Source organism: Pleurodeles waltl, chromosome 3_1 (assembly GCF_031143425.1).
Source record: "Pleurodeles waltl isolate 20211129_DDA chromosome 3_1, aPleWal1.hap1.20221129, whole genome shotgun sequence".
NCBI lineage: Eukaryota > Metazoa > Chordata > Amphibia > Caudata > Salamandridae > Pleurodeles > Pleurodeles waltl.
Window position 1 is genome coordinate 1,143,459,726 of NC_090440.1, and position 16,399 is coordinate 1,143,476,124.

A 16,399-nucleotide genomic window follows, 5' to 3' on the forward strand; every position below is an offset into this window, starting at 1 on the left:
TATGGTTTGTGTTTGGATGGGTGTTTATATTGTTTCTTTGTGAACCTGTGTTTTGTGTGGGTGTCTGTGTTGGAGGGAGAGGGGCTGCTTTAGTTTATCTTACATTATCACAGCATACACAAAAAAAGACATCATTGACGTAGATGCAGACTATTCTCAGCCCTCATGCCCCTCGCTAAACAAAAGCATACAATACCACACCTCAAATGTTAAGATGGAAAGGGCTCATGTATTTATTAACAGCGAGTATTTAAACGCACATTTTGGGCTGTGTTTCGTGTTCATTGCTGGTGGAAAGAGGAACACAGGATAAAAAGCTGGCACAGCTTTGAAAGATGCCATACAGACCTGAGTCCTGCATCCTCCAGGAAGTGTGCTCTACGAACCTTCAGCAATAATCAGTGCTCAGTGGGCACCTCAAGCCTCTAAGCCCCAGGGCCACACTGCACACTGGAATCTACTCTCCTTTTGGATTAAGTCAATGGCAAAATATTCACAAACCCCTGGGGCGCAATGGGGGCGCGCACACTCCGCAATCGCTCCAGTGGGCACTAGAGGTGAGCAAGTCAAGGAACTAAAAGAAAGAGCAAAGCCAGAGCCAAGAGTCTGGTTTGGCTTTAAGAACCCGTGCACCACAGGGCATGTAAATAGTTTAACGAACATTGATTAAAAAATATGATGAACTCACTTCAAAACCCAAACAACTATATTTCATTAACACACCAAAGGTGTTTCACATTAGCACATCGATTATATCAACACATTGATAGGCACTTATTAAAAGCGATAGTTTTCATGTCCCCCACCCTGGTTTAGCGTGTTTTTTCATGTTACCCGATTTTTTTCAGCCAAACGAATGTCGGCATAGGGACAGATGATTTCCCACACAAAATTCAAACATGTTTGTCAAAACCTCCATAGTTACTTATATGCTCTTTTGGTCTATAGTGCTTTGTAATTGTTGCTGAACACAATTTTTAGGTTGAGCATAGCAGCGTGCAAACATGCTGTCATTTACTCTAATATAGCAATGAGTAAACATGATAGATAAAAGACTAACAATTATTGAAACCTGTGAGTTCCCTTTTTACTGTGTTTGTTTAATTCATTTAGCACCAAGAAGATTTGGTTACACAACACTTTGTAAGAAATAACATATTTGAGGACCAGCTGAATGTGAATTATGTGGAACTTAGAGAGCTGTTTGTTTCAGAAGTGCTTCAGTTATATGCAGTTCCAATGGAACTATGTGGCAGGAAAATACCAACTTATGAGGCAGGGTTGACCACTTTATATGTCAAGAAAAGTCCAGTTATCAATTTACAACCCCAATAGCTCCAACTCAAATACTTGCGAGACCTATTGCATTGCAAATGCTTGTTTTGTCTCACTCACTGCTTGCGGCGTGACCAAATCCTCACCTGTGACATGCCTGCAACCACCTCATCTGCTGATTTCTCAAATCCTAGGGGCCACCTTTCCACTTCTTCCACCACCCCACCCCCCAGGCTTACCTGCCGTGCTCTATTACTCGAGACTGCAGTCACCATGTCCAGTCTCTCAGGAACCGAGCCCCTTGCTTGCTGTCTTACTGGGGGCTTTTCGACAGGCCCATTTTTCTTCCATTGTGCACCCTCAGCCACCTCATCTACATACTTGATACATCCAGGAGGGGGGCAGCTCTCCACCCTGGGCCTACTGACTTTATTCTTAAGTTTTGGACAAGAGCCTTAGGGAGGCAACACTGTGCTCTCACATCACTAGATCAGATATGCTGTATGCCAGCGGCCATCTTTACTGCTGGCAGGCGCTTCTACGGGTAAACTCTTTTTTTTTTCTTTTTTTTCTTCTAACTTAGGTCACTGTTTCTAAGCTTGGTGGCTTACGTTTCTTAATGTAGTCTGATCTGCCACACACTGCTGTTATTTTGGGGTCAGGGTGGGTGTTGCTAAGTAGGCTAATTTTCGAATTTTAGGCTGGAGGGCAGTGAGCCCAGACAAAAATTACCATGTGGTATTGCGCTTAGCCCTGCCCTGTCATTCCAGATCTTTTCCTGTGGTGCGTGCCCCATAAAAGTCCTTACTTTGATTACTTCTGGTGGGTGGCCCAGGTAGGGACTGAGCACACCAGCCTGCCAGATGCTCTATTTCCTCCTCTCTGTTCACTCTGCTGCCCACCGCTTGAAACCCATGCTGTCACTGGGATTTTCTTCCTTGTGGTCTTGGATTCCTCTGCAAATTTATGGATGTTGTTTTGCCTAAAAGGTCTCATGGTATTGTCCTTCATTGCTGATTGTGCCCCCGGGCTTTCCAGACCTACCATCCACTTTATTCTGGTGGGCTTGCACTTATCTTTAGTGAGAGATACTGTTGCCTTCAAGTCTTGGCGTCGCCTTGAGAGCTTCACAAGTTACATTGCCCTCGTCAGGTGTCCCTCCACAATCCTTCTAGTTTGTATGGTGACAGGCTTCGGAATCTGCTTGGTTGAGGCTTGAAGACTGACTGACAGCATTTTAGAGGCTAAGAACGATCTCTTTGAAGGCAAAGACATTTCTATCATTGGGTTGGATAAGTCTAAATGTTAATTGTGAGTTTCCTAAAGACGCCATGGGAAGAGACTGGGGATTCTGGGGCCACTTCAGATTTTTATCATCTTGTTTATGGCTAGTGTATATTACAACATATTACCTCCGGTTTGCTTGTACAGAAGAGAATGTCCGTCTCTTGTTGCTTTTCTTTTCTTTGACAGGAATCAGCAGGAGGGATTCTGGATTTGATCTTATGATGCTGTTTTGTGTCATTTTGTGGTATTTTTAGATATTAGAGTGGAGACAGACATAAATGGTTCTGTTGGTGTAAGCACATCCTCCCCTAGTAACTTCTGGACTCTTAGTTGTTATGCCACAATCCTTCAGATTAATTTAGATGGCAACTGCTCAGCTTCTCATGTTGTATTTCTCATGTTTAGCTGTAGTTTCTGTCACCCATTTTTTTTATTCCTCTTTCTTTGCATAATCTAACCGTTATCTCATGCTCATTTTGTAACAGGTAATTGTTAACATACTAAAGTTCAACGTGAGCTCTTGCAGCCCAGACGACTTATCTACCTTGAAAGAGCGATGTCGTGACCCTGCAGTGTCTGTCAGGAAGCAGGCCCTACAATCTTTGACTGAACTTCTGGTGGTGAGAAGCCTTGATGTTTTTAAACTCATTATCTGTTGTATGGGTTATCATTTCTGACCATTTAGCAGTGGTGCCAGTGTGTCATCAGTTAATCATTTTGTGGTGTATCTACAACCCTTATGCTAATGTGACCGGTAAAGACCCTTGATCTCATTCCCACCTCCTCTCACCGAGTGGATTTATTTGCTGCAAGGTACACCATTATTATTGCCTCCCTGGGATAAATGAGTGTGTTGCCATATCTATACCTTCCACCACTTTAACCCATCTAATTTTCTTTCAAGTTGCTCTGTCTCATGATACTCTGTGGTGTTAAAACTGAGGATCATATTTGTCAAGAAGGCAGTCTTCACCATCCTACAAACTATAAGGAGACAATATTGCAAAGATTTGTGCTTGAACTAATCATTTCTTGAGAAATATATTTGTGCAGATCATGTTTTGAAAGCGATGATACCCGAAAATCTTCCTGTTGAGCATCTCATATTTCTGACATATTTGGACAAACATCTTCATATTACAGATCTTTCACATATTGCTCAGTCAGGAAATAGTGGTTAGATCTCAAAAACTTGCAGGCCATTAACCCTCAGCATTAAGGATCTTGTCCACAATAAGCTATGCCCCAGATTGTTTACCTTTTTGCTTCAATCCCTGAGAGATACATAGCAAGCTTTAAACTTCAACCTTGTCTTGTGCAGAATTACACCCACATAGATAGCACAATGTGTCTCTGTTATCCATCTTAAGTCTTTAGTTTGTTCACTGCTCTGTTGTGGATTGAAAATCCACAATGTATGTGTCCTGGTAAAATCCATGGATATTTGAAAGAGTTACTCTACCCTCCTATACTCCCCGGTAGGTTCACAAGACAGATACTTAGCTGCATCCATTCCAGCTGACCTACATAGAAAATAGGAGCCCAGTCCTAAGCATTTTGTAGAACCTACAAAAAACAATGTCCTTAACCATTTAAAAAAAAAAAAAGAATTGTCACCAGTAAGGACAATGGCATCCTGCTCCATTGCTGTGCCCCCAGACAAAACTAATCAAGCAAGGGCCGCTGGTTCGAAGCACATGTACTTATCCTGGTCACATGTATGCCAGGGTATTGGAAACCTTCGCTTTCTATCCTAAAATCCTTTCAGGGGATCCTCCTCAATAGTCCTAAGCACTGAATTATCCTACCTACGTGTGGAGTCATGGAGCACTTTACAAAAAAATATTCATATAAATGTACATACTTACACATGCTCAAGCCTTTCTAGGAGAAAGGTCACTTAAATAGTGATAAAAACGGTCTTTGCTGACCATTAAAAGGCTAAAAATGGCTACATTTAATTATTATTCTTTTACAAAATAAAAGCTTAGTTAAAATCAGCAGTCACTACTTAAGCAAGATGTGACTAGAAACCTATTTACTTTTTTTCCCCCCTTTTTTGTGTGGAAAAAAAGGGAAATGAAGGGCATTGTTAGGAAGTAGTCTGTCATAGACAAGAACATGAAAGCTGATACTGTGACTTCATGGGTCTCACCATTCCTCATGTGTCCCAACATGCCCAACAGACGGTTGGTAATTTTTTGTTTCTTCTGGTAGCCAGATCATCAAGTTGTTAGCTCTGCCTCTTTAGTGATTCTTCCTTCTGGAAATCCTCAAACCTTTTACAGTCTGTTTCACTCAACTCAACGTTTTTAGAGACTAGAAGTGTTCTCTTTTTTTCTTACAGGATTTTTAATTTGTCCAGCCAGAATGTCTTCATTGTTTTACTTTGTGCCTTGCCTAATGTAGAAAATAAGCCTACTGATGCCAGCATGATATCTGCATTGGGTGCCTCCCACATGACCCTCATCCTGAACGCTATGGACCCTGGCAGAAGATGTCTAAGAGAACCGTAAAGGGCAGACGAAAATCATTCTGCACAACCTTGAAGAGAGCCTCCAGGAGGCAGCTTTAGGACCATCTGAGAAGCAATGTTCTTTCTACCACTGCTCCTTCTTACCGCTCACCTAAAGAGCCGGATGAAATAAAATGTGCTGTTTTCTTTTTATATTGAGAACCACAACATTGAGTATGGATAAGATTCCAAGCTGCTCACTGTTGAGACCTGGGACCCTGTTGAAGTGAACGAGAAGCACACAATCTTGAGAGACCATATATAGTCAAGACTGGGACCGACATTGAGGCCCATGCTCTGTTTAGTGTCAACACCTATGGGTACTGTGCCTGAAAAGCCTGCATTGATTTCTATCCCACATTCAACATCAAAGCCCAGAGAGGATCCTTCTTCTCTGCCTCCTTCGAACTTCGAGACCCAATGGACAGCCTCCACCTTCAGGGATGCAACTATCTATAAAATGGCTCTGCCTTATTAATAACAGAATGGTGTTGAGGTCAAGTGACTCTGAATATTTGAGGGCATATTCTCCCATCAAAGAGATTACGTTAGTGGTGAGTTGTGCACCTACTTTGTCACCTCAAAGATATGGCTCACATCAAATTCTGCCAACACATAGATTCACATACTTGAATTCTTCCCCGTCATTGATATGGGAGTCCCCAGTATCTTAGAAAAGCAATGTCCCAATAGACATATATACTCATGTCCTTAGGCCTCTTAGTTTAGAAACATATCAGTCATTTTTTAAAAAGGACCAAACTTAAGAGTCAATCAATCAAGTCACACCACCCTTTGCTTCCCCTCAGATTTTCCACTTCATGTTGTGCTAAGTAGTCTCAAGTGAGCTCTGTTATGTTTTCTTCCAGCCGTAGCTGCTTCACAAATTATTTTTCATCTTTTTCTACATAGAAAGACATACTCTACAACTTGGTTTTTCAACCTGACTTTGATCATGTCAAAGACCTCAAAAAGGGGCTTTTTAGACCTTGTGGCACTTGCGTGAAGAGGAGCCTGCATGTATATGATCCTCATAAAGACTGCATATATTGACTTCAACCTGAGCAGAAAACAAGAGACTGCAAGGTATGTTGCACATTTTCTGTGAAGACTTTTAAGAAACTTGAAGGGCAACGACTTCTTTGGCTGCAAAAGCTCAAATCTAGAGACAAACCAGAATCTGATGAAGAAAGCAATACCTCTTCCACTATGTCCTCAAAAACACCTTTAAAGTGAGCTAAAGAGGTTCATGTTACTCATACCTCTCCAGAACCTCAAAAAAGGCATCTGAAACGTCTTCTGAGGACTCTACGAAACACCACAGCCCCTCTATATCGCCTCACAAACGTGCCAGATTTCCAGTAGAGGACAAAAAGAAGTCAGATTTTCCTTCAAAATCCTGTCTGAAATCGACTTTAGAACCCCTAACGCCACCACATAAGGTGAACCTTGTTTTCAAAAAACCTGCTTCAACATCTTCGATGGTATTTCCGTTGACACGGACATTGACGCTCTTCACAGTGTCTTCCATGACATCTACTACCTTCACCATAATAAGTGTTGATGATGACATCCTTTTTGCTGACGACATTGTCGATGACTCACTCTTACCGTTGTTGATTGCACCATCGTCGTCGCTTCAGTTGACAGTAAATATCCTGTTGATGGTTCCCCCGTCAACGACTCTCTCGTCAACGGTTCTCCGTCAACAACCAGTCATCAGCGAACAAGAGAGTTTCCTGCTCCCAACGGGGAAAAGGTTTCTAGTCCTCCTTATTAATACTCAAGAATTGGAGACCAATTCTCAACTTGAGACAGCTCAGCAAATATCTCAAGAAACAATTGTTTCGCATGGTCCCACTCCAAGACATATTGCAGGTCCTCAACAGGGGAAATTACATGTCCTCCCTAGACCTCCAAGATGCCTATTTTCATAAATCCATTAATCTGAAACACAGAAAATTCCTCAGTTTTACGGTACACAGCAAACACTTTCAATTACGAGTTTTACCCTTCGGTATCAAGTCTGCGAGCCACCCCGGTTCCCCTCCCCATCCATCCCCGCATTTGCATCTCCACCAAATTGCACCAGTCGCAGCTTATCTCAGGCAACAGAAGCATCACATTTTTCCCTGCCTTGATGACTTGTTGGTGGAAGCATCCACCAGCAGTCCGTGAAGAAGTCCATCATAGCTTCAATACGCCTCTCCACGAGCTAGGGCTCACTCTCAATTCAAATAAATCAGTACTCCAACCATTACAGAGAATAAACTGCCTGGGAGCCATACTGGACACAGACCTCAACATGGCCTATCCCAGGCTCGAGAGACAGCAAAAACTGACAACTCTGGAACCAGAGTGCAGAAAAGAAAGTCACTTTCAGTCCTCAATTACAAATCTCTCCTCAAAATGATGCCCTCTTGCATCCCACTCATACCGTACTATCGCCTCCAAATGCGTCCTTTTCAGGAAGCACTAGACATCCAATGATTGCAAGCTACAGGGTCTTTTGAAGACATCATTCAAGTAACTCCACTCATAATCCAGTTACTCGACTGGTGGACACGCCCTTTAAATCTCTCTGTTGGCCTCCTGTTTTTACCTCAGACATCACTGCTAGTCATTACAGCTGATGCATCTCTGGACGGATGGGGAACTTACCTCCAGGATCTTCAGGTCAGTGGCAAGTGGCCTCCTTCACATTGGGGGCCTCCACATCAATCATCTCAAATTAATGGCAGTATACCCAGCACTACAAGTATTCCTTCCCAGGATTCCTCATTCGCCAGTGCTCATCTTAACAGGCAACACAACAACGATGCACTACATAAGCAGGGAGACTCTCAATCTCGTCCACTGTCTAGGGAGGCTCAGTTGATTTGAAAACGGGGTATCCGCCACACTGTGCACCTGAAGGCAGAGCATGTGCCAGGAGATCAAAACACAATAGCAGACACCTTAAGCAGGCTGAGAACAACTAGCCTCAAGTGGGAATTGGACCACAGAACACTGGATCTCATCTTTCTCCAGTAGGACAAACCAAATCTGGATCTCTTGCGACCCCCCCAGAATACCAAACGCCAGTACTTCGCAAGTTGCCATTCCCATCCGGGGTTATGGGGGAGTACCTTTTCGATTGCATGGTTTGGTATATTTGCTTATGCCTTTTCTCTGATTCCTCTCCTTCAAAAAAGTGCTCAACAAAGTGAAGGTCAAGTCCTGCTGGGTCATACTTATAGCCCTTGCGTAGCTGTGTCAACACTGGTACACAGAGCTTCTCCTACTACCAGTGCAACCTCCCATCCAACTCGAGCCGGTCACTTTGCTGACAATGAACCAGGAACAGGATCGACATCCGGATCCCATCTCTAAATTTATCAGCCTAGCTCCTGACTTCCAGGAATTTTGTCACCTGAACATTCCTAAAGATCGCAGGGACATTCTTGCCAAGGCGCAGGCAGGCGGACAATGTAAATCAAACATACCGCCTGAAATGGAAGGGATTCTGTCTGTGATGTAGAACTTCTAAAGCGCATCCTCACCTCCAGAAGAGAACTTGCCTTACATCTTACATCTGGCACAATCAGAATTGCCTCATGCTTCCATTAAGATGCATCTTGCTGCCATTTTCCGTTTACGTAGATCTGATAGTCCCTCCCTGTTGTCTGTCAGGGTCATTAACCAATTTCTCAAGGTATTGTTCAGAACATTCCCCCAGTCAGAGCCCCTCCTCCAACATGGCAGCTCAACATAGTCTTGGGGCAATTGTTGAACGCTCCATTCGTGCCTATTCATAGAGCAGATAAGAAATATATTTTGTGGACGGTTGGAAGGTGGCTCTTCTCGTACTCACATCTGCATGTAGAGTCAGGGAGATTCATGATTTTAGCGTCCATGAACGGTTCCTTCAGTTCAGAGAAGACAAAGTGATTTTACTTACTAACCCGAAATTAATTCCTAAAGTCCTGTCGGACTTTTATCTTAATGATCCTGTAATTCTTAAATCATTCTTTCCAAACCTTCAAACATCACCCGGGTGAGCCATTTTTCAAGGACTGCTTATATGCATGACTAGGCCTACAAGTAACTTTTTCTTACTTGTCTTTAATCCTGGTTCTTTTCCAGTGGAATCCTCATAACTGTAATAAGCAAGCCCCCCCACCTGCTCGGACAAGAATAACTGCAGTGTTTCTTCCATTTGCACCCAAGATAGTCTTGTTATTTAATAATAATTAAACTAACTCACCTGTGAAACATGATGAATCACAAGAAGGGTGCGGCCCTTAAAATCACAAAACCACCTTCCACTTTCATGTCGGTGGTAGCATAACTGCTCGCATTGCCTTCATTCCTTCCTTTTATCTTTAAAAATGTTTCTAGCCACGGTTTACTAATTTAATTATTTGTTTTAATTGGATACATTTTTAAAATTAAAACTAAATTAAATTTGTCCGTTTTCGGGCTATGGAGCTCTATATCAGGAGGTCCCCCTCCCCAGACCATTTTCTGCCCCAGGAACTCCATCCCCAGGGGGCCCAATCTGTTTATGAAGGAGAAGGGGTTTCAGCCGCCCTCCTTTTGCCGCATTCGGCCCTGGAGACCCCATCCCCTGGGGCACAAAGTATAACTTAAGGGATCAAGGCCGTGCAGCCCCTTTAAGAGTTTAACGGTCCTGGGGACCCGATCCCCTGTGGCCAACTTGATTGTTGTGTCCAGTGGCGCCGACCCCTGGAACCCAGCATTCTAGTTTCTTGCCACAAGTGTTGAGTGCAGGGAAACAAAGTGTTAATAAGGCGAGGTCCTGCTACAAGCAGGGAGCCGGCGAGGACACTGGGGTGGGGCTCTCAATGTGTTGTAAGTGGGTGCCTCAAGTGGGCACCAGGTAACCCACCTACATTAAAGGAAGGCCAAGGTATGGAGTCCGAAGGGTGTAATGAGGCTCTTGAGAGGGGGGGGGGGGGAGAGTGTCTGTGTGCCTCCAACACCTTAATAAAAAATAAAAGCACAGCCTTTAAAGATGGGGACCCTGGGCCTTGAGAAGGCAGGGGTAGGGGGCCACAGGCCCTCCTCCCCTTTTAAAAGAAACAGCACCCTAAGTGAGGGGGAACCCAGCACCTAATCAGGCTCAGGGAGGGAGAGCAATGCTGCCCCTTCCCTTGTTAAGAGCATTGGGCCCTAGGGGATGGGGTCCAGGTGTTGAAATATGCTCAGATGGGAGGTGGTGTGGGGGTGCTTTTTTTTATTTTTTATATGACTCCAGGCAGGATTGGGGGCCCCCAGGCACTGAGAAGGCTCAGAGATGGGAGCCAGCCTCTCCCATAAACAATACACCCTTTCCTTTAAGCAATTCAATCCCCCCCTCTTCATACAAACACATTTACCCCCGGGGATGAGCTCCCCATGGTCTGATGAGGCTTTTTATTTTGGGTGGGTAAGTGTGTGGAGCACCCTTTACCAGTCAGATCACTCTAGTAGTCGAACTTGCACCCACCCATCCAGATATACAAAGTTTTTATACCTTAAGTTCTCAAACTATTGAAAGGATTTACACCAAATAACAAAAAGCCAATTTTCTAGACCAAGATCTAGCTATCGTCCAAATTTGATGTCATTTGCAATTCCATTCAACTGTTTTCGTGTTATCACTGTTCATTTATCCTGTAGAACATTGCATGGGGAAATTGAGTTTTAGGGACCCACCCTTTTTTTTCTCTCAGCTGTTGCTTAATGGATCCCTTTGTAACTTTCCAGAAATGAGCTGAGGTGGATTAACTTTTTTCTTTTTCTTTTTGGGAATGTTTTATCAAACAACAACAAATGTATTAGCAAACCAAAAAGCTATCTTCCTATGGTAACTAGATCGTAACTGTGTAATGTATAAATATGTATACCATTTCCCATGTTAATTGCCATTGAAAACTTTGCTCTCCGAAACTGAAAAAAGAGCTGAACAGAATTAATGGCGAATTTGGCAGAAAGTTTTCATGGTAATAGCGAGGTTACGTTTGAGTGCGAGTACCATGAGAGTACTGCAATACCTGCAAAAAATACTTAAAAAAAACAAAAACCAGAACGTGAGTCTGATGTCCACAGGGCTTTAGGGTGGCGGTGTTGGATGCAGAGCCTTGCCGGAGACCAGGCACTTGGCCAAAGGCCTTTTGCATCATGAGGTTGGCCTCCCATGGGGTCTTGGGTGCAGTGCCTGACCTGGCCTGCATTGGGATTGCCTCAGTGTCATAATCTTTAGCAGAGTTCTTTTTTTTTTTTTTTTTTTTTTATATTAACATTTTGTTAAACAGTTTCATATTACAGGAATACACTGAGATGAGAAGAAAAAACAGTACAGTGGTTTTCTTATGTTACATGAGAAGACAATAAATTCATAATTCATTGGATAGATCAGATCGGCGAAATAAAATGGGTTTTACAGCTGCCATGGATAACTCTCCTGATTAGGTAATAGTTAGGTGATGGTATACTTGTATGTGAGGAGAGTGGTGGGGAAAGTGCAGATGAGAGAGGAGTAGTAGTGAAAGGAAGGGGGTGGGATATCTTAGGATCCTAATTGTGAGAAGAGGGATGTAAGGTGGAATTTAGCTCAGGACTCGTACCTGAGGGTGTGGTGCCCTGTATTTATTGTGGTTGACGTTTTGGTTGAGAATAATGCTGTCAATTCTTTTGAGGAAGCATACCCAGGCCCACCAGGTATGGTAAGAGATTTGATGTCTTTCCAATCACTAAGGATCGTTTTGACTCCTAGTGTGAGTAGTAAGTCAAATAGCAGAGTTCTGCTTTGAGTGAGGGAGGATTGGGGAGAATCGAGAGGCCTAAGCATGTGAGGATAGGGTCCAGAGTTACTTTATAGTGGAAGATATGGTTTATGGTTTTGAGAATACCTTCCCAGCATGAGGGGAGCATAGGGCAAGAAAATGTGTTTAGGATCACCAGCCTTGGATGAGCAGTTCCAGCACTAGTCCCATTTTACTAGATCCAGTCTAAACAGTTTGTCAGGGATCCAGAAGGATCTATGTAACAGCCAGTATTTGCACAGATGATGGGGTAGATTTTGAGCTTGGTTGCATGTTTTCATATTTCCAGTTTTTCTTGGATAGCTGAGTGTAGCCGTCTTTAGAGGCTTGGTGGTCTTGAGATGCAACTAAAGCTAGTTTCTTTAGAATGCTTGGATTTTGTGGGTTCGTGAAGGATTGATTACGGTTAATCACAAGTCTGAGGAAATTCTAAAATTCCTTATTAGGGATGTTTAAGAATGTTTGTAGGAGTGAGAAGGAAATTGGGTTGGCTCTATCAATCACATCTTTAATGCATAAGATGTTATGTGAAGACCAGGTGGGCCAGTGGAGGGTTGTACTGTCAGTTTTTATCTGTGGGTTGTGCCAGAGCGAGGCATATGAAGTGTTTGAGTTTGACAGTACATTTGCTGTCTTGGTGATTTACTGTCAGTATTGTGTCTCTTACTATACTTGTGGAGTGTAGGGGCTTGAAGTGTTTCACAGAGGTAGCAGCTAGGTGAGTGAAAGGGTGAAACCAATGTAAAGCTTGTTTGAGAATGAATGCCATTGGAAGTTTGCTGCAGTGGGGAGGCAGACTCCGCCCTTTTCCTTGTCCAGTAATAGGATTTTGATAGAGATTCTGGGTCTTTTACTGCGCCAAACAAATTGAATTATAGCATTGTTGGGCAGTTTTAAAAAGGTAGCGGGAAGTTATGAAGAGAACATGCTTATGAAATTTACCTGCGGTGCTATTAGCATTTTGGTGCAGTCCTAGCTGCCCCACTAGGTCATATGTTTGAGAGACCATGTTTCTACGAGGTCTTGTATTTTTTTTTTTAAGGAGGGTGTTTTCAATGTGTGTGTGACAATTGGTCAGCGATTTACAGAATTTTAGCCCCAAGTATTTAAGGTGACGCTTTTGCAAATTTGAGGTAACTATTGCCGAGGCTTACAGAAGTACATAGTGGATTTAGGGGAAAGACCTCTGTTTATCTTTGTTTAGTGTGTGACCTGAGGCTTTGGCATAGACACTAATCGGATTTAGGATTACAGGTATGGCACCTTGTAGGCCCTGAAATCAAATGGGGATGCCTTTAATGATGGTTGCAATTCAGTTAGGAGGGGCTGGATGGCTATGAGAAAGACTAACTGGGAGAAGGACATCCTTGCCTTGTGCCTTGGGATAGTTTGGACCTCTCAGAAAGGGAGCTGTTTACCCGAACTCTGGGTGATGGGTCGTCATATAGTACGAATACTCTGTTCAAAGGGTGGTCCTAGGTGGAATTTGCGGATTACCGATCTAAGGAAGAGCCAAGACACCTTCTCAAAAGCCTTTTCGGCATCTAGGGTCATAGCTGTTGCTGACGTGTGGAGGAGAGGGGCTTTTTCTAGGACACGTGCAAAGAGTCTGAGATTATCTGAGGCAGGCCTCCCCTTTATGAAGCCAGCTTGGGAATAATGTTAGAGGAGTCATTTTTCCAATCTTGCAGCTAGGATATTTGCATAGGTTTTACAATTTACATGAAGGAGGGATATCAACCTATAGTGTTAAGTGTATGATGGGTCTTTGTTGTCTTTATGAATAACTGGTATTATAGCTTCTGTGAAGTTCGGACCAGTTGTGCCTTTAGAGGCATAAAAATCAGAGAGATTTTAGGTGCGGTGTAAGATGTGGCTGGAAGTTTTTGTACAAACAAACTATGAAACTGTTAGGCCCCAGTGCTTTCTTTATTTTAAGTGTTTTGATTACCTTGTCTATTTCCTGGACTTTGAACTGTTTGCTTAGCTCGGGTTGGTCTACTTCTTAAATTGAGTGCAGTTTGTTATTTTGGAGCTAGGTTTCACAATCTGAGACAACTGGATGCAAGTCTGGATTGTGTAGTGTTTTGTAGTATTGTGCAAAGTAGCTGGCTATGTTTTTAGTCTCAGTTTCTGTTGTCCCTGATTTACTCTTTTTTGCAATAATCAAGTAGTTCTGAATTTTGACCTTTGGTTAGTTGGCTATAAATTTTCCATGTGTGTTTAATTCGCATAACTTTTTTGCTTTGTTGGAGTTCAGCCACACGTGAGCTCTCTCTGGCTTATTAGTTTATTATATTTGTATTTTAGGGTTTCAGTTTGTTTATTGTTTCAGTCGAGTGTTTGGAGACTAGGAGACTCTGAAGCTGTTTCACTTTAGATTCTAGTTCAAGGTTTTTTGTTGGCTGAGAGGGGAGAGAGGCGAACCCTCCTTACCCATCCTCCCAATTAACTACACTTGCACACGCAAAACAAGATAAGGAGGAGAAACAGGTACTCTATACAAGTCGTCCTCGACCTGCTTAAGTGAGAAGCAATGCTAGGTTCTTAAAAATTGCCCTCACCCATTAATCGTGGCATGCTTCATCATTGGGCTATTGCTTCAACATCCCCATGATATCCAACGTCTGAGATGGAGCAAAGGGGAGGGGGTATAGACAATACACAATATAAATAGTTTGCGACAACCAACAAGAAATATTTATACTTGTAAGCAGGCAGGGGTCGGTAGTAGATGCTCTTTTTATAGCATTGTCCAGAATAGGTGCTTTTGCCTTTTCACTGCTTCTCCTTGTCATGAGAGTGCTCATGAAGCTCCAGAAGGAGCCCTATTAGCTGATCTTGGTAGTGCCTGTCTGGCACCCTGCAAGTTGTTGCACATGATCTTGTCTAGTTCTTCACAGCCCCATGCATTTCACCAGGAACACTGCCGGATCGCCTCTCGAGGGGCTCAAGAGAAGTTCTTCAACACCACCTAGCATCCCGGTTTGATGATATGGCTCCTGAACACCGAGTTCATTAACTTAGACATCGTCCTTAAATGCCAAATCATATAGGCAGAAGCAAGATCAGTGTCAATAGCAGCTACTAGGCTAAATGGGGATGGTTTTTGTACCTTTAAGGCGGAGGGTTTCCACCCATTGTCTTCAGAACCTCATCAGATGTATTTTGCCTTATTTGCTGCATCCAGTCCAACTAAGTCTCTCTTAGGGTTGTCTTGATGTTCATTTGGTAGCGACATCACAGATCTGCAGAACAGTGAATAAACCATCTTTCTGAATATCATTAAACATTTTCTAAGAGATCACTTCACAACTTTTGCTTTTGTTAGACCACCATCCATTGGAGCCTATCCACCTGGCTTAGATGAAGTTGGCCTTGGAAAGTGGCTATGTTGGTTTTGAGCAGAAATCAGACGTTTTTAATTTAGGATCCTCTCATAAGCTTCCATAAGAACAGAGTAGTCTTAGCAAATTGCCAATTCATACATAAAATACCCCCATGCTTTCATCTAAATGGTCCAGTAATTTTGAAAACCTTATTTTAAACCCTAATAACTGCACATAAACATATTGATGAAAAGGAAGCTTTATGTTTTAAAAAAAATAACAAATTAGAGCAACACAAAAATACCGATATGAACTATACGGAGCAATAGGCTTCTATGAATTCAATATCAGAATGCACTTGGTTGGATCTCACAGTGAATCAGAATACATTACACAATCAAAGTGGCATTGAGCACTCCATATTGCATGAGTAGAGGTTGACGTTTCATCCCTAAGGTTAACTTGACCAGGGCCTTCATCAGGACGAAGTGTTGCAAATCAAAACAAATATCTAACACAATCTATAACACAATGGGATGATTGTTAGCATGCCCCAAGATGTCTGTGAAATAATTTGCTAATTAGTTTTGGCTCCTTCAAATACATATGAGGGTGTTGTTCCCTCTGGTGTGAAGGTTGAAGTCTTCCCGCTTCGCGTGAGTGCCTGAACTGTTCCCGCTTCGCGTGAGCGCCTAATTGCTTCTATGGGATACAGTGGAAGGTTTTACTTCTGTATGCGAAGGGCTGTTTGCCTCTAAGAGTGTGTATATAGGAGTGACTCCTTGGCTTTTATGACGTTTGGGTTTATTTCTTGACAACATTTTCTTCTGAAATTTTCTGTGAATTCTCTCACAGACATTGTGGGGCATCCGAACAATCATTTCATTGTGTTATATATTGTACAGAGATTCTATTTGAACACAGGATATCTACATGTCTTCCTGATCAGATTATATTGAAGTAGTAACACCCTCCCAAAATAAATTTAAAAAAAAGAAAGAGTTTCATAAGCTTTTTAGGTCAGCCCTATATATGCGTACTCTTCTGCGATGGAGCAGTAATCCATTGCTCTGAGCTATTAAAAAAACTGGGCCCCACTCAGGATCTTGAGTGCCTAGCTATATCTTGTTTGGCTGCATACAGGTGATACCTATTGTTACCACTGAATTTTCTGGGGACACCTG

At 42.7% G+C, this 16,399-nt stretch overlaps 1 protein-coding gene across 1 annotated transcript in view; it reads left to right on the forward strand.

The window, feature by feature from the left end:
* NCAPD3 (non-SMC condensin II complex subunit D3) overlaps positions 1-16,399 on the forward strand; it is a 675,764-nt gene that overhangs the window by 264,046 nt on the left and 395,319 nt on the right. Inside the window, exon 15 of the mRNA XM_069224452.1 lies at positions 3,048-3,182. Within this exon, the coding sequence (XP_069080553.1) occupies positions 3,048-3,182 (135 nt within the window). The remainder of the gene's footprint in view (positions 1-3,047; positions 3,183-16,399) is intronic.